Source organism: Enhydra lutris, unplaced genomic scaffold (genome assembly GCF_002288905.1).
Source record: "Enhydra lutris kenyoni isolate GAN:26980312 unplaced genomic scaffold, ASM228890v2 scaffoldscaffold41, whole genome shotgun sequence".
NCBI classification, from domain to species: domain Eukaryota; kingdom Metazoa; phylum Chordata; class Mammalia; order Carnivora; family Mustelidae; genus Enhydra; species Enhydra lutris.
Genome location: NW_019154125.1, coordinates 6549580 through 6574073, shown reverse-complemented (window position 1 = coordinate 6574073; position 24494 = coordinate 6549580). Strand labels below are relative to the sequence as shown.

Sequence of the window (24494 nt, the reverse complement as noted above, 5' to 3'; positions counted from 1 at the left end):
CTGTATATCAAAGGATATAATACTGCAATTTAATATTTCAAGGATATTTCTAAATTAAAATTGCTCATCACATTTCAGACTGTTTCATTTTTTTACCTCTGGCATTTCTAGATCATTGTTATAAAGACTGTACCTATACTGGGGGTGGTGGGTGGATCTGTTGTTAAGCATCTGCCTTTGGCTCAGGTCATGATCCCAGGGTCCTGGGATTGAGACCTGCGTCGGGCTCCCTGCTCAGTGGATAGCTTGCTTCTCTCTCTCCCTTTTTCCCTCTCCCCCAACCCCCGCTCGTGTTCAGTCTCTCTCTCTCTCTCTCTCAAATAAATAAATAAAACCTTTTTAAAAAGACTGGACATAATTGTATAACCACCATTTTATTCTTAAATTCATCAAAATATGCTGCTCATAGCTTTCTATTTTAAAACATTATGTATCATTACATATTTTTAGTGTAAAAAATGCTCCACAGAATGTGAGATTTCAAAAGAAATTTGACATTAAGTATTCCTGACTTTAACTTTTAAAAACTGTAAGTGCCATCTGATCTCCACTTTTCAACCAGGTTTCAATGGCCCATGATAATGGAGGACAATAGCAACAGGAGATAATTTAAAATCTGAGATAAACAATGTTATTATATGCTTTTTTTCTGCCCCACACATTTGTGCAGGATGACCTACAGGAGCTAGAAAAGCTGTCAACCTTTCAACGTTCTCCGTTTCTCTCCACATGCACCAAGTGTGAAATATGCCAGGTGAAGGGGCATCAGAGAGGAAAGAGACGAGACAAGACACTTACATAACCTAAGATAGGCCGATCAGTTCAAAAGAGTCCAGACTTAACTATTTCCCAAGTGTCTGCAATTCCTCAGACAGGCTCAAAAGATGGAAAATGAATTCTCTAAAGTTAAGAAAATAATACTTGAGGCAAATGCACGAATGAGTGCAGAGTCCTGGGCCTGACCTTTGGAGGCAGTGGACCTTCCTCTTCATTGTACTGGTTTAACAGTGAGGTAGCACTTGGAGGACTTCACCTTGGCCGATGTTTTTCCTTCCATGCATCTCCTCTCAGATTACAACTTATCCTTATCCGAATCCAGTAGGGCTACATACTGGAGAGGTTCAGGAGCAAGGCTGCCCTCACAGGATGCCCAGGTTCTGAGCCTGACTCAGTGTTCAGGCGGAAACAAGTTTACTTAACCTCTCTATCCTTCAGCTTCCTGGTCTATCCAGTGGGGGAGGGGTGGGGTACTGAGGATAAAAGCGATGGGGTTGAAGATAAGACAACAAAGACCTCAGAAAAGGGCAAAGACCGTCCTAATTCAATTACTATCACCCACTATTATCCTTACTTAGAATGCCAAACAGCATCAAATACAGTTTTTATGGAGAGTAGTAGTATCTCAGGCTCCTCCTTCTCTAAAGATTCCGTACTTTATGGGCAAGAGTTTTAAATCTTGCAACAAACTCTAGCTCTTGTGGCATCACTTCCCTTTCCGTCTTTGCCGGATTTCTGTGGGAAGAGGTGATAACGACCCAACAAAGCGAGTATAGATGCTACTCTGTGCAGCCCAGCCCCCGAAATCCTAGAGCAGCCCAGGTGACAACATAGCCTGGTGCCCAGAGTCAGCCAAGAACCAGGAGACCCATTACCTCCTTACCCCTCACTATCCAAAATGACCCCATCAACCCTGCCCGGCCCTGGCCCGTGCTTTTCCACCTCTCACTCTGACCTCACCTCATTTCCACTGTGCCCTCTGCAACAGGGGCCACTGCCTGCTGGACTGTGTGAAGCCCTCAGGGCTGCTCAAGGCCCAGCTCACCCGGGCCTTCCGAGTGGACGCTGTGCGGTCTCCCCCAGAGACAAGGCTGAAAGCAGAGGTCAGTACCCTGTGGGTACCCTCCGATGCACACTCTGACCCATGGGCACGAGGCTGTCCTCCTCGGACTGGACCATCCTCCTCAGATACTACCAGGCTCTACTTGGGGCGAAGTTATACTGTCACCACCTCTTTAAAAAAATGACCCACTGGTCACCCCCTCGTCGTCCTCACCTCCTGCAATCACTAAGAGGACCTCGACTCTCTGGAATGTGTCTTTACCCCTAGCCCGTGGCTTCCAGCCCCATTCTACCTCGGCACTCATCCTGAGAACATTCCCTGAATTTGTTTTCCCTCTGAAAACTTCCGCTCTGAAGACCGTTCCCTTTGACCACAGCTTCTCATCCATGCAGCTCTTACCCTCTCCTCTCTCTCTCTCTCCCCATTCACTGATCTAAGGAGCCACGGCTCCCAGGGGCCTCTTGGCTTTGTCTCTTTCCCTTCCTGACACCTCTCTAGCCATCCTCCATTCTCTCATCCCTGTGTCATCCTAAGCCATCTGCTCTGCAAGAGATCAATTCAACAATTCTTGAGAAGTTTTCTACTCTTCTACTTGGATAGAGAAACAAGCCACAAGATCTCGTCCTGCACCATCTATGATGTTCAGTCTCAAGTGGGTCTCCCACACTGACTGTCACCTCTGTTACCACTCCCCTCTGGGCTATTTCAAAACCCAACTCCACACCCATGCTTCCCTTGCTCTAGAAATAATTCCGCTTCATGTGTCTCAGAGATGATGAAGGTCATCAAGCATGAGCTCCTCTAACTTCATGCCTTTCTTCACCTTTAAATCCATCCCGTTTCTACCCACTCTTTCTTCCTGCTCTGCTCTGGTTAAAGTGTGGATGCCCCTAATTTCCGAGGTTAGTCTACCCACAAAAGCTCTCTATCCAGCATCTTCTTGTCTCCTCCAGAACTCTTACATATCAAGTATCCCTTTTTTTCCCAGTATTTTTAAACTCTGCATCTGCACTCATGCTTTTTGCTCAGAATAAACATATAGGCAGATCGCAGATCTTGAAATGAGACAAAGAGAACTTTCCTATACATCAGCATGAGTTATTACCCCCATCTGTCTTTCTTTTCTTGAGCCATGCTTCTTGAAAGGGAAACCTACGCTCACCGCCCCTGCCTCCCCCCTGCCTCCCCCCGCCTCCCCCCTGCCTCCCGTTCCCCCACTCCTCCTGCTGAAGTGTGAGAGCCCCAGATGGACTTCAGTCCCTCTCGTCTCCACTTCAGTGGACACTCCTCATCAGTCCTTCTTTCTTTCATGAGATTCTGCTCTCGGACTTTCTGTAAGTTGACTCTCTCATAGGTAATGAGAATGGCTCCTCACAGCAAACTCGGGGAAAGTTAGAACAGGTGCACGTGCTCATAAGCTTCCCTGGGGCCTACAACCATGAGGTTCTTCCTGGAATACTGATGCTGGTTCCCAGAGCCCTGGCTTTCAGCCTAGTGCTCTATCAGCCTATGCCACCTGACCTATGCTAAGGATAAGGAAGTGAGAATATTCTCGTATTTAATTCCATTCACAAATATTTAATAATTCCAACTCCAGAGATAAAATGAACATGTTTATTTCTCCTCTTGATGTGAGTGTTCAGTTATTTATTTTATTTTATTTCATTCTTATTTTTTAATAACAAGACATTACCTTCTACTTCTATTGCCTCAACTTCTCAAATTTGGGCACTTTATTAATTTTTTCAGGTTACAAAAGTAGACTTCAATAGTTACTACTTTAGTACACTAGAAGTCATCAAAACATTTTTACCAGTGTCTTGATAACGTGATTTTATTCTGCTTATACAATGCAGTTATAAAATAGGCTCTTGCCTATAAAAAAAAAGAAGCCATGAAGTAAAGAGTAAGAAGGTTCATTTAAAACTCTGGGAATTTGCTTTTAAATTCTGTGACAGGTGTCATATTTTCAAGATACTGATTTTAAAATATTAAAAGGCTAAAACCTTTCTGTCAATAGACAAATACCTGAGTGAGAAATTTATAAAGGAAAACTGCTGTGCTTAATATTACTATTGAAATATATACGACACCAAAAAAGCAGGTTTGCAAAGGCCCCACTTTCTTCGAAAAATTAAGTTACTGACAATCACTGTTCTCATATGACTGCTCTAGTCTCACATTCTCCAAAAGGAGAGCCCAGAACCACACAGAACTGCAGTTACAGCAATGGTTTCTGGTCTTGACAGCGACACTAAATCTGTGTGTGACTGTGATCTGTGACCGACCTCTCTGGCCCTTGTAGGACCACTCTGTAGGATGGGGAAGGAGAAAGCAGGGTCTCTTTTACCTCTTCATCTTTTAGGACATCCAACAGACAAGACAAAGTTAAAAAGACTCATGGCAGGGGTGGGGGACTAGATTAAATTTTTACTTTTGAAAGTAGGTAGTCTTTTTTTTATATGTTTCACAAAATTTAATTAATATCCTTTGCCCACTACAGAGCTCAAACCTAAACTCTATATTGACTGTATCCACCAAGATCTTCACCAGTCTTATTTTATCAGTGTTTTCGATCAGACACTTCAAATCATCTTGGAGTAAAAATTATTAATAACAAAGAGCTAAAAGAGTCTACTATATGATTACATTATTGATTTTTCTTCAATTTCACAGCAAGCGCCAGCATCCAAAAACATTTTCTAAAATTCTTTTTCATTAATAAAATGAACTCTGCCTTCAGGAGACATTTTCAACATCATTTCTCCAAAGACCCTGAAGCCCAGTTAGAAAAAAAATGTCTACAGACTAAATGAACAATTTGCTACCCGTGAATATGGCTGCTCTCTCGCGAGCCAGAAGAATCAGGTGTCCTCTTCTCAAATGAGCTGTGTTCTCTGCACAGGAGTTTAAGAAGTAATAAAACTGAGAGCACAAAATATTCTGCCAAGGAATCAGAAATAAGGATCTCTGAACAACAGAACAGTCACAGCAGGAGACCATTTACCTGAACAAACAAAGCAATGATGGCAATGCCATGTGGCTTCCCCACAGCCTCGTCGATACTGCCAAACAGGGTGGAGTTCCAGTGGATCAGATGGAGCTGGGGAAACAAGACGGGTCGTCTCGTTATTAATGCATTTCTAGTGAAAACCTCAAGGACAGATCAATTTCTCCTTAATGAGGTCTGTTACATCTCTGTGGTACCACATGCAATGGAAGTGTCCCAAACAGACACACACAGACCACTGCTGGAATCCAGGTTCTCGAAGAGTCTTTCCTCCTTATTTCCAAACAGCTATCAATGCTCAGTGGATTGCGGACTCTTCAGTTCCGCTTTAATCCTCATCAGGAGCACATCTAAGGAGACCGGCAGAAGGCTCATTGATTTAGTCGCCTTGCCTTTCATAAACGCTGTCTCCTCTGGTTTTCGAGAGGACAAAACCCCGGGTCTGGGCACAAATACCAGCACTCGTTCCAGGGATTAATACCCACAAAATCACATACTGGGTCACCTGGTATTTCCATCAGAACCACGACAAAGCCAGCCTCAAATTCTGGTAAATTATTTCAACTCTCCAAGGATATACAGAGAGAGCACCCTATAATGCGGCATCTTCTTCAAGTCATGGTAATGTTGTTAATGAATGTTGATGGAGAGCTCTAAAAGAAGGCCATTTCCTGCACCAGAGATAAAGTTTTATCTGTGAAGGAATGACAAACAGTGCTCTAGAGGGACTCCCTCACTCCTAGCTTCATAAAGCTTTGTGGCTTTCAAGTTTATCTAGAACATGCACTTGCTCCTACAGCACTGATAAAACACTGGCAAGAAGCCAAATTCAATTCCCTCGTTCAAATCAAATGCCCACTGAAGTCCTTAGGAAAACAGTAGCTAGGTCAACCTTCTGCCGAGAATGCTATCTTCATCACTACAGCTTTTAATCAAGTTATAGTTACTTACCACGTTAAAACACTGCCTCGTTTAAAAATCAGTTCGAATCCAAAAGGACAGAGCTAAAATTCAATCACCATGTCATTTTAGCATCCATATTAAAATATGAAGGTACGTTATCGTTGAGAATAGGCACTGATTTTTCTACAGCTGAATTTGTCCTACTAGAATGCGAGATTATTAAACTGACCGCTAGAGGGAGGCAATGAAGTCCTCTGCCTGTAATAGAAGCTGGAACCTAGAAAAAGACCACATTCAAGGCCAAGCTAGGACAGGCTATGAAAAGCCAACATGGACCGCGACCGCCCAGTACATGCAACTGTCAAAGCACTGCCTTTGAGAAAAGAATGCTCCATAACGTTTCAATTAATAATGAAAGACAAACCAATTTTAATCTTTCCTCTTCTGGCTGCAACAATAGCATGAAGTCCCAGGGGTACAGATAAGTGTACAGTGTACAGATAAGAACCGACTAACTTAATTAAATAAACAAAGAAGGCCCAAGGTTGAAATCTATTTTTATTCGACAAATCACCAAGTTCAAATCAACGTTTTTCTTACTTCTCATAGCAACATTATGGGGTATTTTTTTCTAAAATAAAACAAGTCCCCCAAAAACCCTGGTTTCTTTTTGTGTTTCACCTTGCCACTCCTTAGAACTCAGCAACATTGTTTACTCACACCTGATCTTCCATACCTGCTTGGCGGTCTTTTGCATTTAAAAAATTGAGGGTACCCACGCCATAAGCAGATGCTGCACACAGTGACTTTGTTTCAGGGATTGAGTTTACAGTGAAGAAACCAGGCAAACGCTCCCCGGATCAGGGGAGCAAGGTCAGCAGCTTCAGTCATCAGCGTGCGCCGTTGACAGGATGTGGTGCAAATGATACGTTCCCCCCGTGGTCTCCCCCCCACCCCATAACCCATAACCCCATCTAATCATGGAAAAAAACATCACACGGATCCCAGCAGAGGGACAGTGTACAAAATACTTGACCTAATACAAAATATCTTTTGTGCTCTTCAGAACAGTCAAGGTCAAGAGAAACAAGAAAACCTGAGAATATGTCAGTGACAAAGGGACCTAAGGAGACATGAGAACTAAATATAACATAGTATCATAGGTGAGTTCCTGGAACACAGAAAAGAAATTAATTTAAAATTAAGGAAACTGAGGGGCGTCTGTGTGGCTCAGCTGTCTTCGGCTCAGGTCATGATCCTGGGGTCCTGGGATGGCTCAGTGGGTTAAGGGTCTGCCTTCAGCTCAAGTCATGATTCCCAGGGTTCTGGGATCAAGCCTCACACTGGGCTCCCAGCAAGCCTGCTTCTCCTTCTGCCTGGTCTGCCTGCCGCTCCCCCTGCTTGTGTGCTCACTCGCTCTCTATGACAAATAAATGTAAAAAAAAAAAAAAAAAATCTAAAAAAAAAAGTCTAGATGCTGCTGTGAAGGTGCTTTTTAAAGATGTGATAATGTGGGACGCCTGGGTGGCTCAGTTGGTTGGGCGGCTGCCTTCGGCTCAGGTCATGATCCCGGCGTCCTGGGATAGAGTCCCGCATCGGGCTCCTTGCTCATCAGGGAGCCTGCTTCTCCCTCTGCCTCTGCTGCCACTCTGTCTGCCTGTGCTTGCTCTCTCTCCCTCTCTCTCTCTGACAAATAAATAAATAAAATCTTTTAAAAAAAAAAAAAAAGATGTGATAATGCTTCAATCAGTAGACTTTTAGTAAAGTGGATTAATCCCCATAATGTGGGTAAGCTTCATCTAATTCATGGAAGGCTTGGGAGCAAAGACTGAGGTCCTCTGAAGAAGAAGAAATACTCCTTCCTCCAGGTTATAACACACAAATTCTACCCCAGTTTCCAATCTATGACCAGCCCTGCAGATTTTGGACTTGCCAGTTCCTGTGAGCTCATGAGCCAGTTCCTTAAAACAAATCTTAGTTTCTCCCTCCCCCCACTCTCTGTCTCAGATATGTAGTCTCAATATATATTTTGTTCCTCTGGAGAACCCTGACCGATGCACAGGTTGTACAGACAAGTAAACAAGCAGGAAGTGTGGAGACAAATGGAGGTTTAAATATGAACAAGACAAGTAGCCACAGGGATAAAGACAAAGGACCCTGACAATTAAAATGACAGTGTTTGGAATTTCCTCTCCTAAGCCCAAGCAGGGTTGCTGTAGGGAAGGGGCACGGAGTGACAAAACAATTCACAGAGGATCAGAAAATACATACCAGAACTTCTGCTCATTTATTTTTGTCCTTTTTTAAAATTTTAGCTTCCCTATACCTCACAAAATAATTACACAGAAAAAGACAGACCTAGATCAAATACATATGAGCACGTGTATTTATTCCTGAATATGAACAACAGTGAGGGTAGGTGCTCCAAGATCTGCAGAGGGACAGCGGAGTTTGAAGCGGCCCGTCCAGTCAAAGGGAGGCTATCGCAGAGGTCCAAGCAGATGCTGTTATCAGTCGAGGGAACTGGGAAGTGGAAGCTAGGAAGCTAACTTCAAAGCCTAACGGTAGACACGGGCTCTGGGGTGTGTCTGGCCCATGGAGAAGACTACAGAGCACGGAGGCGGGGATGCTGGGAACTTCTGCAACCCTATTGATAAATTCTGAGCGGCAACATGCTCTCACAAAAGGTCTGTGCACCAGCAATCAAGTCTTAGAGTCTTGGTTCAGTTCACAGCTCTCTAGTTCTGTGAACTTCACAAGTCACTGACTCGTCTGAGAGTCAGGCTCCGTGACACAAGGAGAGCGGTGTCTTCCCAGCTTGGCTTCTTCACACCTCTCCCTGCCGACTCTCTTTATCCCTCCATTTCTCTCCCTGGGCACAATCGTGCTCATTAGCCTTAATCATATGCAGGCAGCAAAGGCCAGGAAGCAGAGGGATGAATTTTCAGAGTGGAGAGTGGCTTACTTGAGAATCAAACCTGAGCGTCTAAATGACCCTGACTGTGGCTGAGGAGTCTAGGGGTGAGACAGCACCTTCGCCACAAGGGCCGCCTGGACTCCTGATGCTCCCACTCATTCTGTCAGGGTCCATGGGACCCAAGATGACTGGGGGCAGGGCTCTGCCTCACCAAGGCCTTCCGGAGCCTGAGCACATAGCACAGCAAGTGGCATAGGGCCTGCCTCTTGCCCCTTGAACCCCAACTCCCACTATGGCTACCAACAACAGTAGCTAAAAAAAGAGAGAACTCTTCAACAGAAACAACAGGGCAGTTCTCCACTCTCCCCTCAGGGACTCACCCTCAAAAGACGAAAGGTTTTGGCTTCTTCCCAACCTGGGTATGTCTGAGTAGAAGACAGTGGTTTTCTCTATCAAAGCCAAGGCTTTCCTCACTTACTGTTCTTCCCCCAACCCCCACCATCCCCCAACCCCCACCATCCCCCAACCACAAGGCCTCAAGGTATGTGACCTCCCGTGAGGTATATATGTACATATTGTGGCAACTGGGTGGCTCAGTTGTTAAGCATCTGCCTTCGGCTTAGGTCATGATCCCAGGGTCCTGGGATTGAGCCCATCAGGGAGCATCAGGCTCCCTGCTCAGCAGGGAGTCTGCTTCTCCCTCTCCCACTCCCCCTGCTTGAGTTCCCTCTCTCGCTGTGCCTCTCTCTGTCAGATAAATAAAATTAAAAAAAAAAAAAAAAAGCACAATGTCCATATTATGGAGAAATAAGAAGCAGAGAGCCATTATTCCTCTTATCCACATCATGACCATCATTCCTTCCTATTAAAAAAAAAAACAAAAACAAACAAACAAACAAACAAAAGCTGACCCTACAATAACAACTGTAAAGCATCCTTTTACAGTTTCAGAGAAAATCACAAGTTTTGCTGTAGGGCTCACAAATTCAAATTTCCTGCAAATGATTACGCCGCTCTGCCATTAGTACCCGTGAAACGTTAATCTTAATGTACTTAACTCACAGCGATAGATAAATTTGTCCAAAGTTATGAAACTGTGACAAGCCATAGCCTTATAATCACTTATTTGTCACTGAGAAAAATAAGTTTGAAGATTTCATGGCAGCCTAACAGAAAGCTATCTTCAAGATAAATGAGGTTTATTATTAACATAAATAACACGACAACATTAAAGTATAAAAGAATGAATCATGAGGAATGGAAAAGGCAGTGAAGGCTAAAAAGGCACTTATGACTCACAAACTTCTTTCTCTAGCCCTGTGCACTCATTCACACAAATTCTGTGAAGTCTCCTATCCTCACATGCTTGATGGCCAATTCCTTTCAAAGGGCTTCATGTCAGCTTAAGTTCAGTATCGCTAGGATCCACGTCAGCTCCCTTCAAAAATGCCCTCTTACCAGCTTCACCACGGAGCCCCAACCTCCTGGGCTTGAGACCTTGACCACCCCCCGAACCCTTTATCTCCAACTCACCAACGCCTTTCCTGGCTCCTAATTGTTTGTATTATAAAGCTCTATTTCATGCAGCTTTCACATTTCCTCTGTTCAAAAATGTCTAATTTGCTTTATTTCCTGCCCACACAAGATTTAAATTTCTCTAACTTCATCCTTCCCCATCCTAACTATCTCCAAAATACTCAAACCAAGTGAGACTCCTGACCGTTCACAACAGCCTCCCCATTTTTATGTTCCACTCATTTAGAATGCCACACCCTGTCCTGTCCTGAGACTTACCTAAACTCTACTACCTATTCTCCTGGGCCTCAACAGGCATTTGATAGAGAGACAGACAGACTGAGGACGGACATGACGGACATGACGGGAGATGGAAACAGATAACAGCTTGAACCAATAGGTACAAAGGAAAAGAGATAACTGGGGTTTCCACCCTGTATCACTTCCCAAAAGTAAGAGGAGTTCACTCGTAGAGAAGAGTTGAAAGTTACATCACAACAGTCCAACAGGTCTCCCATGAGTCAGCGATACAGAATGAGAACTGCTTTAAGAAGACAGGCTGAAGTTATGGACTACAGATAGCCTTAGATGTCTAGAGAGAGCTTTACAGAGTCCGCTCACCCATGCATCCAGTCACAAAAGAGAGTGACAGAAGGGAAAAGACTGAGCTTTCAGAAATAGTGAGATGAGAAAAGGGGAGTATCAAATATGCGGGAGGAAAGGCAGAAAGTTCCAAAGTCCTGATGGACAAAAGAGAAAAATCCTTCTAGAAGAAATTGTGATCAACAGTGTCCAGGCTCTGCTACAAAGATACAACGAAACAGAAGAAAATGAGGAGAGGAAGAGATTTGGGATTTATTTCTTTTTAAAGATAAATGAGAAGGCACGGGCAATAGAATGAAAGCCACAGAGGCAGAATGTGCAGACATTAGGATAAAACCAGCAGGGCAAGGCCACTCATCCAAGAAGGTGGGCGGGGAGTATCAGAAAACAAATCAAAAGGTAACTAACTACAAGTAAGGGCTAACTGATTTTTTTTTTTTTAATAAAGAGAAACCGTACACTTGAATTTAAGTCACCTTTGCCTTTAGTGTTCTTTTAATCTATTCTTTCAACGGGCAAGGGTAAAACCTGAGAGAATCATAAGCCACTGAAAGTTTTGATAAATCAGAAGTATTCAGTGCACCTATGAACTCACAAGCAATTGCCCCCGAAAACCATTCTCCTGCCAAACTATAGTCACCGAGAACTTTCCTCTGAGCTCAGCCATCCTGGTTTCTGTGTCCTGATTTTGCTTAACTGCTTCACTGCGCCCCCGAGAAATTCAACGATGGAGAGTGGCAGCCCCATCTCCCACTAGATTCTGAGTTTTGGAAGCCAAGAATGTCACCTCCCCCTGCTCCCTCACACTCCAAAACACCCATTTTCAAAGCACTCGGGAAGAGTGATGAAATGAGAAAAAGGAAAAGAAAAGATAATGTCTCGGCTACACTTCTGCTGAGAGGGTTGAAACAAAGAAGACGCGAAGTATTCAAATTTTTAAAAAGAACGGGAAACGAAGTGAAATGTTTTGAGTAACGAAGTGAGAGCGATAATTAATTGCAGAAGAGCAGAGAGAACAGCCCCTCTCTGCAGATCTCCTCCCTGGACGAGGCGGCCATTCATCTGCAGATAAACTGGGATTTAGTGTGTATCATTTTCAGGTGAGGCTGCACTTGAAGATGTCACTGTCAATAAATTATGCAGCTATTATGCAGAGAAGGACATCCAGGGTGCAGACAGATAGAATAGTGACAAAGCGCTGTAAAGCATGAAATGGAAAATAAATTATTTGAAATTCTATCTCTGACTGTCACTTACTTGTTATGTTTGCCTAAACTTAATTATGTATCCTCTTACACAGGTAGAAGAAAAATAAGAGGGTCTGGTCCTAAACTTAATTATGTATCCTCTTACACAGGTAGAAGAAAAATAAGAGGGTCTGGTAAAACATTTCAGAGCAACTTCATCTATTAATATATTAATATCAAAAGCTATTTATAGTGTTCTTAGGGTTCGGAATTGTCCATTCAAAAGGCACCTGAGTTCTCTGAAATTTCTAAAAAGATCTTTTTTCAGAGCAGAATGACCTCGTCTTTGAATGCTAATTTCCTTTTGTTTGCTTTGATGTTGCTGTCCTCTTCAAAGAGGGCATCTTAGTACTGTTAGGGCTCTTCTCTCAAAAACAGAAGCTTCGGCCAGGAAATTCACTAGGAAAGGCTGGAAAAGGCTTGGGGGAGGAGTCAGGAATCAAAGAAAACAAACACATCATTTTAAATTAATTTCTATTTAATGCAAGATCAAAAACAATTAAAACAAATTCTTTCACATTGGCCTCTGTTTTCCAAGAAATATCTCCCATCTTGTTTCTTAATCCCCTCTTATTTTATTAAAAAAATAAAAAGAAAATCTGAATTGTGCATTATGGGGTACAATTAACTTGCCATAACCAAAATTCTCTATATTTCATTTGTTATTCTGTCAAATAAAGGCGGCTAAGGGGTGTCACGGGTCTTGATGTTACAGAACAGAAGTCATTTATGGACTGCATCTGTTTGCTCTGTACGGTGAATCACTAAATACTGTGTGTATTCTTGCCCCACTGTCCCCAAATAAAAAACACATTAGAAAAGAGTTCTGAAATGATGGCAGCATTCAGCAAAACATTTACGGAGCACCAGGAATACCTGGGTTTTAGTGCTCACTGCTTTCAACACTGGAATCACAAAGACCTCAAATCTTTTTTTTTTTTTTAATATTTATTTGAGGGAGAGAGAGAGTGAGAGAGAGCATGAGAGGGAGAAGCAGACTCCCCATGGAGCTGGGAGCCCGATGTGGGACTCAATCTTGGAACTCCAGGATCATGACCTGAGCCGAAGGCAGTCGCCTAACCAACTGAGCCACCCAGGCGCCCTTCAAATCTTTTTATAATACGGGATATGAATAAATAAAAAATATAAAACTTCTAATTCAATGGAATAAAAAAAGCAGTAAAAAGGGTCAGCTGCAAAGTAAATTATGGAGGCTGCTTTGGGTGTCTCTATAGTTATTTAATGTGCTCTGATGTGTGACATTCTCCACCAGGCGCCGCTCACTACAAACTTGACTTCACTTCAATCCTCACTAACCTCTTCCTAAGAACAGATGCTGGCACCACCACCAACACCCCATCTTGATAAGAAGGGAACGGAGGCACAGAAGGCAAAGTACCCCACCTAGGGTCACACAGCTAACAAGGGACAGAGCCAGGAGATGGCCCAGGCGGTTGGGCTCCACCCTTCCATGGCAGCTCTGCCCTCCAAAGAGGGAGGGCCGAAGACTGATCTGGGTAGCTTTCGCAGCGTGATTATTCCCACAGTGCATGGAGGAAGGACAAACCGCGTTCTCCCTCGAGACAAGAAAAACCAGGGAGAAAGAATGACGGGTGTACACATCAAGAAATGGCTAGTAATCCAGTCAGGCTGTGCCTGATGCCAACAGCACACAGTGCAAAGGCACACACCTGCTGTGAATGAACACTTACTCCCTCTGAGCTCCCTGGGAAACTACTGGAGCTCTAGGAGTCTCTGCTGCGAAGGACAGATCATACTCTCTAACATTTAAGGCCCTTACAAGGGCAAGAGATAGGACATGGAAAGCTCCTGGTTAATACCAACGAAAGTGCTCACTAGAGCCAGTGAGAGTGGGGAGAAACAGGAGGGGCCAAAAGAAAGGGAATATATGAAAACTGTATTCAAAGTCTTGGAAAACAAAGGTAAGCTCATCTAACTTCCTTTTGGTTATTTTCTCATTTTGCTGCTGAACTCATCTATTTATTTTCCTCAAGGTTAAAGGTAAGGACTACGTTTTCCATTATAGAAAGCTGGATCGCTTCTACCAGAGTTGCAAACTAGCAGGCTAATCCATGAGGGAAAGCACATGATGAGGAGGGAGGGGGAGAGCTAGGAAAGACATCCTCTGGCCTCTTCTCTTCCCATTGAGCATATTGTTGTTGGGGGATCCTCTACAATCCCAGGGTGTCACTGGCCATCTAGATGCCCATGATTCCAAAATCAACATCTTTCACCAAAATCTGTCCTGAGTCTAGACCCCTGTACTAAACTGCCTACTGAAATATTTCAAAATTAGTGTTTCGTCACTGAAGTGCCTCCTGCACTCCTCAGAGCTCCCCCAACCTTCGCTCCTAGCTCTGTTAAGGGACCCAAACCAGAAATCTCTTTCATCATCTTCTTCTCTTACAATCAAGAGCTGTGTCCTGCCATTTTCTACCTCCTTAAAATCTCCCAAATCCATCCACGTGACTTATCCCCATGAGCAATTCCTTGGTTTAAGCTATCAATAACCTATTGCTGGAATTACAGCCCAGGTCTCTTAACTAACCTCTACAGCTGGCATTTCAAATTCATCCCTGACCTTGCAGGTATATGGCGCAAATGTGATGATGTCATCCTCCTCGGGAAAGCTCATCTAAGGCTTCTTACTGGCCCCAGGGTACAGTGCACACTCTTAATACACACGGCACTAGAAAATGTCTTCCTATAATCTTTGAAAGTGTGCCAGCTTTATTATAAATTAACTGTTTCACATATGTTGGTGATAGCAATTACAGTAAGAAGCTCTTTTTAGCAATAAGAATGCACATAAAACAATTTTAATTGGGCTTAAAATTCAACACAATTTCATTTCTCTGTAAAATACCTCTGTCAATTTTCATATTCCAACTTGATACACCTAATACATTGCCTCTTAACCTAATTTTCAGGAAATATATTTTAAATCCAATTACAGTATTTAAAATACTACCATTCACAATAAAATACATTTATCTGAAAAAAAAAAGTTAAAGAAAATCCCTTTTAATCCTCACTGTTCCTGTAAAGGTACTTATCTAGAGCAAAAATCAGAATGGTTTTAGTAGAAATATGAGAAGGCATATATTGTAGAGGGAAAAGAATGGTACTTGGTCTGAGTCTCAACCATTACGGATGTACCTGGGGCAACTTATTTAACGCCTCTTGACCGGATTAGTCAGCTGAAAAATACACATAACATCTACCTCTAAGGGATATTTTAATGATTAAATAAGATATGGCATATGCCTGGCACATGGATGGTCTTCAGAAGCGTTAACGCTTGGCTCCGCAATTCTCTGAAGACTGCAGGAAAATGAATTTTGCATTAACTCCATGGACATGAGATAATGCAACAGACATAAAACATTCCAACGATAAAAAAAAAAAAAAAAATCTTGTATCTTCGGGATACCCTGAGAAGAGTGAACTCTAACAGGCTAAAGAAATAAATGTACACATAGAATCGCATGTCACAGACTTTCACCAAAACACTCCCCTGCCAAGAAAGGAATTTCCCCCAGCTCTACGACTATGAAAACGGAAGACTACCCTACTCCTGGAGACAAACAGCTCTGCAAAAATCCTCACCTATGCTTTTCCCACAAAATACTTCCTTATTTACATAAGTTTTGTAATTTACTTTAAAGTCATAACAAACTAATCCAACTCACTTGTTGCTCAAGAGAGTTGCACAAAGAACCATTCTTCGAGCAAGCTCACCGTACACCACATCACTTCCAGTGCTAACCGAAGGGGACCACGTTTCCCTGAAATCTGTGTGAGACTCTCCTGCTATCAGAGGAGCAACGCTACAGGGAGCCAAATGCAAATCACATTATTTTAAAGCGCCTTCTAGAAAATTGGGTTTTCACCTACAAATGACCTCAAACATGGAGTCCAAGTTTCTTTTCAATGCTGTGACAAGGTAAAGTATCACTTTGCTTGACTGAGATGGAACTTCTCCCAAAACAGCTCCGGTAAAAAGAGGTCAAACTAGGAACAGGAAAGGCATGAATGGGTGTGAACCAGAAAAAGCATAACAATTCAGATAGGAAATTTAACCTACGTTTATATGGCAACGCACTTCAATTTTGTGCTGCTCATGCTGACTTAGGGGAAAAACACTTCTGAAACGAAATGATTACGTTGGGTACCTCGTCCAAAATCAATCATCACCAATGACCACAGTGCTCCCAGTGTTCAGAGAGCAGAAGTGGGCACACTGATTAGAAAAGGAGACCCTTATCTAGGCCTTGAATTTGCCTACCGATGGGGCCTATCTCTCCAAGACTGACCAGAGTCTCTGTTTTATGACATTTATTCCCCTGGTCTGCCCTCATGGTAGTCAAACTAGTACTTTTAACCGGACTACTCAAATGCCTTTATCATCCTGGCCATCCAAAACCACTCTCAAAAAAAATGATAGAAATTCTAATTGAAACAATTATTTTTTTTTCCCTAAATCTTCAGTATAGGCAACGTATTTGTTTTAGACTACTGAAATACAGCAGTGAGTAAAACTAGTTTTGTGCATCTATGTAGTCCTAGAGATGGGCCCCTTAGAAAAGCAAGGACACCTCCTTGCTCAACAGTAATGTAGCTCAGAAGATAATTTTGCTGAATGAAATTATTCCACAGGTGTACAGTTACTTTATTACCTCTGCTTTTGTAGAACACTGTGAGATTTTTAATTAATTTGTGGGTAAGCCTTAAACAGGAATGAAAATTTAATGAAAACACTGTTTCTGTGGGAAAATGGTAACTACTTCATAGTGAGCATTTCCCAGCACATTTTCTTTTTTTTTTTTTTAAGATTTTATTTATTTCACAGAGAGAGATCACAAGTAGAGAGAAAGAGAGAGAGAGGAGGAAGCAAGCTCCCTGCCTAGCAGGGAGCCTGATGCGGGACTCAATCCCAGGACCCTGAGATCATGACCTGAGCTGAAGGCAGAGGCTTAACCCACTGAGCCACCCAAGCAGCCTCCCCAGCACATTTTCAATAAGGCACTGTGACAAAGAGAAGACTGAGGACTTGCTACCCTGTACAAAGGTAAACATTCAATTTATTATAGCAGGTCTAATGAAAATGTAATGTTAGAAAAATACAAGTTAAAATGAGGAAAGCAGGGGCGCCTGGGTAGCTCAGTCGGTTAAGCCTCTGCTTTTGGCTCAGGTCATGATCTCAGGGTGCTGGGATCAAGCCCTGCATCAGGCTTTCTGCTCAATGGGGAGCCTGCTTCCCCCTCTCTCTCTGCCTACTTGTGATCTCTCTGTCAAATGAGTAAATAAACATCTTTTTTTAAAAATGAGGAAAGCATAATCACTATAGAAAATATTTATTGAGCACTTACTATATTGAGCACCTGAAACCCAAAAAGGCATGTTCAATTTTGAAAATAATTCCAGAAGAGATATCTTGTGGAGCAAAAAGCCACTTTTCTGGTAGACATCTAACTGGTCTGTCTGGATGTTCCTACTTTCAGCAGACACAGCTGACTTCCACTTGCCATTCTTTCCCTCCTCTTCCCTCCATGCAGAGAGAACTTCAGTGGCATTTATGTATCACAAGCGCAGGTGCTTATGGGAAAGCTAGGCCCCTCTTCAGCCCCACAGGGTGAACTTGATTAAGCTAAGAATTACAGCCTTGTCATTGACCTTGAAATGACTGTTTCAGGCACTTGCATGTACAGAAATCCTGGACAACGATATATGAGGGAAATTCTGGTGGCTGGTAGGGATGAGGAAGACTTCTGGGATTCCTAAGACTGGTAATAGCATGGATTATGGCAATTACTTTGGTTAATTACTTGGCAGCATCCACTATAGCTGAACTATGCCTTTCCTACAACCCAGGCTACCCTTCTAGGTGCATGCACACCAGAAGGCTAGAATATTCACAGAAGCTCTAGCCTAACAGACCAGATTCTGAATGTAATCTAAATGTTTATCAACAGTAGAAAACGATACTGTGGAAACTTCATGTAATGATATACTCTGAGAGTAAAGTAAGCAAACAGAAAGTATACACCAGAGTGTAGAAAACTCTCTGAACATAATGCAGGATTTTAAAAATGTAAGACACAGAAGAACAACTGCTACATGACTCAATTTATATAAAATCCCAAGACAGGCAAAACTTATCTATGATGCTGGGAGTCAAGAACACAGTTAACCTTGGAGGAACCACAAAGGCAGCTTCTGGGCTACTGGTTATTTCTGTTTATTAATCTGTCGGTTTTTCATAGGTATGTTTACTTTCTGAAAATTCAATGAACTATTTGTGGTTTGGGCACTGCATGTATTATTTACCTATAAAAATGTCTTTGCTGTAAAAAATAGAGATGGCACCAAAAACACAACCAGTAAGAGAAAAAATTTGGTAAATGAAATTTCATCCATATCAAAAAGTTTTGGACATCAAGCAACACCTTCACCAAAATGAAAATGTAATACAGACAGATGGCCGAGAGCCACATGAAATGATGCCCAATATCACTAATCATCAGAGAAAGGCAAATGAAACCGCAGTGAGGTACTACTTCAAACCCACTAGAATGGCTACACAAAAAGAAAGACAATAACAAGTGTTGACCAGGACATGGGACACCCTCATAAAATCCTGATGGGACTAGTAAAAGGATATACAGCCCCTTTGGGAAAAAAATGAGCAATTCCTAAAATGTTAAACCCAGAGCTACTACATGACCCAGTAGTCCCACACCTAGATACACGCCCAAGGGAAATGAAAACCTGTTGGCACAAAACCTTGTACACAAAAGTTCATAGCTACATTACTCAAAACAGCCAGAAAGTGGAAACAAACTAAGTCCGTCAACTGGCGAATAAACAGCACATGGTATACCCATACAGTGGAACACTTTCTGGCAGTCAAAGTCATAAAGGACTGATACAGGCTATGACATGGATAAAGGAACCTTGAAAACTTCGCGTGGTTCCATTTGCATGACATGTCTAGAATCAGAAAGTCTGTAGAGACAGCTGATTAGCGGCTACCTAGGGCAAGGGGTGGGGGGGTAGGGGACGGGGAGTAATTTTCTTCTTGGAGTGATGGAAGTGTTCTAAATCTAGATTGTGGTAGAGGCTTATGACACTGTAAATACACTCAAGCCATTGATCTGTACGCTTTAAATGGGTGAATTTTATGACATGTAAATTTTATCTCCATAAAACGATTTTTTAATGAAAGAAAATACAACTTTTAATCATTAATTTGTGAGGATGTGACACTTAGAAGTGATACGGCCATCTTGCAACCATGAGTGAGCAAACCAAGGTGCAAAGCCCAACTTCTAAAATGATTTAGCAGAAAAACAAAGCAACTGGCACTTAGAAATATGCCTTAGCAGTTGAATTAACCAACCCAGAACTGCTCATTGGGACATAATGTGGAAGGAAAGTATCTGATTGTTTCTCAGGTATGTTTCCTATTACCAGCCTGAAACCAAGGCACTCCTTGCCAAGAGACAGAGGAAACTAAACCAAAGTACTCTGTTGGTTTCTTACATCCAATCTCTTCGATGCAGACATCCTAGAATAACTTAATAAATAAAAGAAAAAATTTATTACAATTCACATTTGGGCTTCGGGTAAACAAAATGGAACATTTCCTGAAAATAAAGTTCCAAGAATACACAAAAGTTGATAAAGCTTTTTGCTCTGACAAAAATAGTCTGAGAGGCATTTTCTGTATCATTATTTTTAATACCCTGAAAAATAAAGACATGAAAAATGTAAACCAGTTATCAATGAGCAGAAAACATATCATCACTGCAGCAGTTTCAGGAGTATAAATCTAGTCCTAAATCTCTTGTGCTCACATTAATATTTCTTAGTAATAGCAGTGGATTTTATTATTAGTTTATTACCGAGGTGAACAGTGGAGGAAGGTTCAAGAACGGATTAATTATTGATGTGGATGAAAACAACGTATGCTACTACGATAGCTACAATTGTAATACGTAAACTAAGGGCATAAAATAGCCGTTACCCAGGATTAAGAATATAACTTCCCCTTGGTGAAGTACTGCCTGATTAAGCTTACTCGGGTACATTACATACTCCTGTGATACCAAATTAAAATTGCAACTGTTTTCCCATGACATTGCCTGAACAAAAGACAGTGTGCTCTTATATTAACTCATTTACCTAGACCCAGATTCGAAGAGAGGCAAAAGTAAATAATACCAGTGGCTGCAGTAAATCCTGGTTAGTGACCTCTCTTCTGAGTTACAAATCTGCATTTCCAGCCCCTTCCTGGGCATTTCCACTTGGAGGAAAGGCGGCTAACAAACTCAAAGCATTTCAATGTATACACCATGACTTCCCACCACAACAGCCCCGCCGCATGCCATATCCAAGAACTTATCAAAGTACCCACCATGATTTCCCACCAAAACAGTCCCCCTTTCTGACATTTCTTAAAAGGTCCACCATTTTTCCAGTTATCAAGGCTCAAATCTTAGAGGAATCACTGACTCCTCCTTTCACCTGATCTCCAGACAAGCTATCAAAACCCTTTTTTTGGTAAGCTCTGAATGTTCTCTTCCCACACTATTTCTAACACTACCTTCTTTTTCTTTGTCAAGGCCATCATCCCAGTTGTATCACACCCGTTTTTTTGAAAATGACTTCCCCAAAGCATCACCTTTCTGATCAATGACATTGATTAGATTTCACCAGAAGTACAGTTTTAGCAAGGAAGTGATCTTTGCATGCTTTGTCATGCTGTGTTCCTAGTACTTACGACCGCCTGCAACATACATTGTAGGTGCTCAGTAACTAGTGAGTGCACGAAAAAATCTGTAACTGTGAAATGTGGAATAGTGATCCCCACTGTCCTTAGTGAAACACCCATATACATCATAATATACATCACACATCTAACTAAGGAAAAGCATGTCAATATAATCCTGACATTCTAGAGTCTCCAAGTCTCCATTCTTTGTCCCCAACCTGCCATTCGAAATATATCTCTAGCTACTTAATTTCTAGGTCCCCTAAACTCCAACCACAATAGATTACTATAAAACTGTTATATTTATTATATGTTTATATATACACAGTATATATATACATATATATGTATATATATATGTGTGTGTGTGTGTGCATATATATATATATAAATAACTATATATATTATTAAATTACCATGAAATACAATGGAGAAAAACACAGCAGGTTAAAGAAAGCTGAAATTAAGGGTGCCTGTGTGGCTCAGTGGGTTAAGCCTCTGCCTTTGGCTCAGGTCATGATCTCAGAGTCCTGGGATGGAGCCCTGCCTTGGGCTCTCTGCTCAGTGGGGAGCCTGCTTCCTCCTTTCTCTCTGCTTGCTGTTCTGCCTACTTGTGATCTCTTCTCTATCAAATAAATAAATAAAAATCTTAAAATAAAAAAGAAAGAAAGAAAGCTAAAGTCAGCCTCACTGATTCTGTGACATTTGAGTAGAGACCCAAAGGTGCTCAAGGAGAGGCTGTGTGGCTCTCTAACGGGAGCACATTCCAGACCAGGGACTGCAAGGACAAAGTCCCTCAGGTGGGAGAAGGTCCGGTCTATCCTATTTACCTCCTCAGAACCTGACACTATGCTAGAACTTGCCCATCTATTCTTCCACACTCACTTGTGTATATTTATTTAAAGCCCTCTAGAGGCCAGGATTTGAGATTCTATTAGAAAACAAACTTCCCGATGTGAAAATTCCTAGAATTTACCTTTGAGTTTAATTACATAAAAATCTCAACCAATCTCAAATTCAGCATGACTTGAGGTGACTCTGACATCTTTCCTCCAAATCCCTCTCCCTCCTGACATCCCCATGTCATTTCACAACACACAATGCTCCCAAGCCTCACACTCAAAAGCACTATTCCAGGGGCGCCTGGGTGGCTCAGTGGGTTAAAGCCTCTGCCTTTGGCTCAGGTCATGATCCCAGGGTCCTGGGATCGAGCCCCACATCGGGCTCCCTGCTCTGCGGGGAGCCTGCTTCTGCCTGCCTCTCTGCCTACTTGTGATCTCTGTCTGTCAAATAAATAAATAAAATCTTAAAAAAAAAAAAAGCACTATTCCTTTTTGACAAACATAACATTACATTTAGTAGGTACTAAAGATTACCACCCACCCCCAATTATAGTATTTGGCCAGCCCAATCTTATACTGACTCTCTTCCCCCATCCCACCCTCAAACAGGAAGCCTGGGAAGAGAAAGGCAAAGCATCTGCCATCATCTCAAATCTTTGTCCCCACAGGATTCAGTCTTTATTCAATAAGAGAGACAGCCAAGATGTTTCTGATACTCAACTCAAATAACCAAGGCTAATTCTTCCCGTTGAGGAGGTTCAAATTGGACTGGAATCAAGAAGCACAAAGTCTAGTTCTCCACAGCCTTCTGGCTAACCAGAGCAGGGATGCCAGTAACACCAATCCTAACAACCTAAAACAAAATTCTGTGTTGTTTGCACAGAGTTTCATGCGGAATCCAAAAGAGAGTCTCTAATAAAATTCAGACCTATGGAAATGTAAATATCCATGTAACTTGACGCACCTTCATGTACACATTTCCCAGTCAATATCCTTCCTATTTCTGCCACTTCAATTTTTAAAATCCAGAAACTTCTAAGAGTCATCAGGGGCACTGACAGGGCATGGACATCTATGTTAAAAAAAATAACACGGCCAGAGGAAAGGTAGGAGGAGGAGCCGCTCCAGAAACAGCAACTGACAATGGCAAGCTGTAGCAATTCCAAGGAGCACAGATATCAAGAGAAAGTCTCTTCAAAAACACCGCCAGAAAGAGAGGTTCTGCTGGGTGTTGCCTAGGAAACCCACAGCAGAAATACATGCTACCCGGTGAAGATCAATGCATTCAGACCACCAAACTAAAAAGAGAGGATGAAAATCCCAAAGCTGAAAATTATTTCCCTGAGAAAACAAATCAACTCCAATTAACAATAAACACCAACTAAAATCTGGCAGTCCTCCGTGTAATGCACTTTCCTATTGTGTGGAGAAAGCTCAGCCTTGCCTTCATTAAGTCTCAGACTGTGGAAGGCTAAGGAGGATTTCAAATATTTTCCTCTCTTCACCTTACCTACAGCAGAGAGCACCTTTGTATCTTTTCAAGAACCAGCAACCCCAACTTGTGTTTTTTAACCTAATTTCAGAGTGTTCTAGGATTAATAACAGTACCAACATAATTGAGTAAAGTGATGCTTGTTAAAACTGCATCATTTATTAAACCAAATTCATCAGCCTCTCCTTACTGTGTACCTCACTTCCTGATTCCCTCATTTTCCTATTAATTATCCCACGACTATTTCCATTACTCAAGTTCCATTTCTCAGCACACTGGCCTTTTCAAATCACTCACTAAGCCTTATCCCGCTTGTCCTTTAGGACACATCTTGCGTCCACTTCTTCCTTTTCGGTATCGTTTTTATCCTACCAGATTGTCAAGGCCAAGCTCCAAAATCCATTCTTTTCCACAGCTTTCTCTGAGTCCAGCAGCTACTATGTATTTGTTGCTGTGTGTGGTGCTGCTATATGACAATAACTGAAAAATAATCCAGGTCTAAAAGAAGGTCATATACGGAAAAAGAAGAGGTCATATTCCCAACAGGGTGACAGACCTCCTAAAAATGGCTATTATGGGGCACCTGGGTGAATTTCTGCTGGACTCAGAGAATGTGTTTTAAATTGTTTTACATCTAACCCTCCAACTGTTATCTCTTCACATGCTTTTACGTTAATTCCACCTCTTCAACCATACTACAGAATCATTAAACAGAAATGCTGTTGTCTTATGTGTTGTGTATCTCACAGGGTTTGGCTTTAAATACAGATCCTTAACAAATGTTTGCTAATTGAATGGTATGCACCACACCACCATCTTGCTTTCCTGAGAGATTCAAAATCCAGTCATAACTTTCCTTTCACTTGCTCATGGGGAAGACAGCCTCTAGAAGGGGAAAAACCTCAAAGGAAGTAACCCACTGGAGCTCAGCTGAGGAAAAGCTAACAAACATTACTTTATGCTAGACCCAAACCACTGACCCACACGGCAAGATCTAGCTCGGCTGGAAAATAGCAAGACTGGAAGCACCGTTAAAGTACGTCAGGGCTGATAAGTTAATGAGAAACAATGCCTGCTGATAAAAATCTGTAATGTTTGTTCTCTGTGACAGGGTGGATTAAGTGACATTTGTTCTTAAAAATTATTGCAAAATAGTTCCAGCACTGTATGACCCAAATTTTGAGTAGGATTAATAATTTAAGCCCTGGACCCAGCTCACCATTTTTGAAAAGGGAAAGAGTTATTTATATATGTAAATACAATTTACATATTGTATTTTCAACATATTTCATATTGCATATTTCATATTTCATTTCATAATATTTCAT

General features: G+C 42.0%; 1 protein-coding gene across 1 annotated transcript in view; it reads right to left on the bottom strand.

Moving 5' to 3' along the window:
- The window catches only part of LOC111155430 (carbonic anhydrase 8), an 85539-nt gene that overhangs the window by 36295 nt on the left and 24750 nt on the right, over positions 1-24494 (bottom strand). Inside the window, exon 4 of the mRNA XM_022515585.1 lies at positions 4848-4943. Within this exon, the coding sequence (XP_022371293.1) occupies positions 4848-4943 (96 nt within the window). The remainder of the gene's footprint in view (positions 1-4847; positions 4944-24494) is intronic.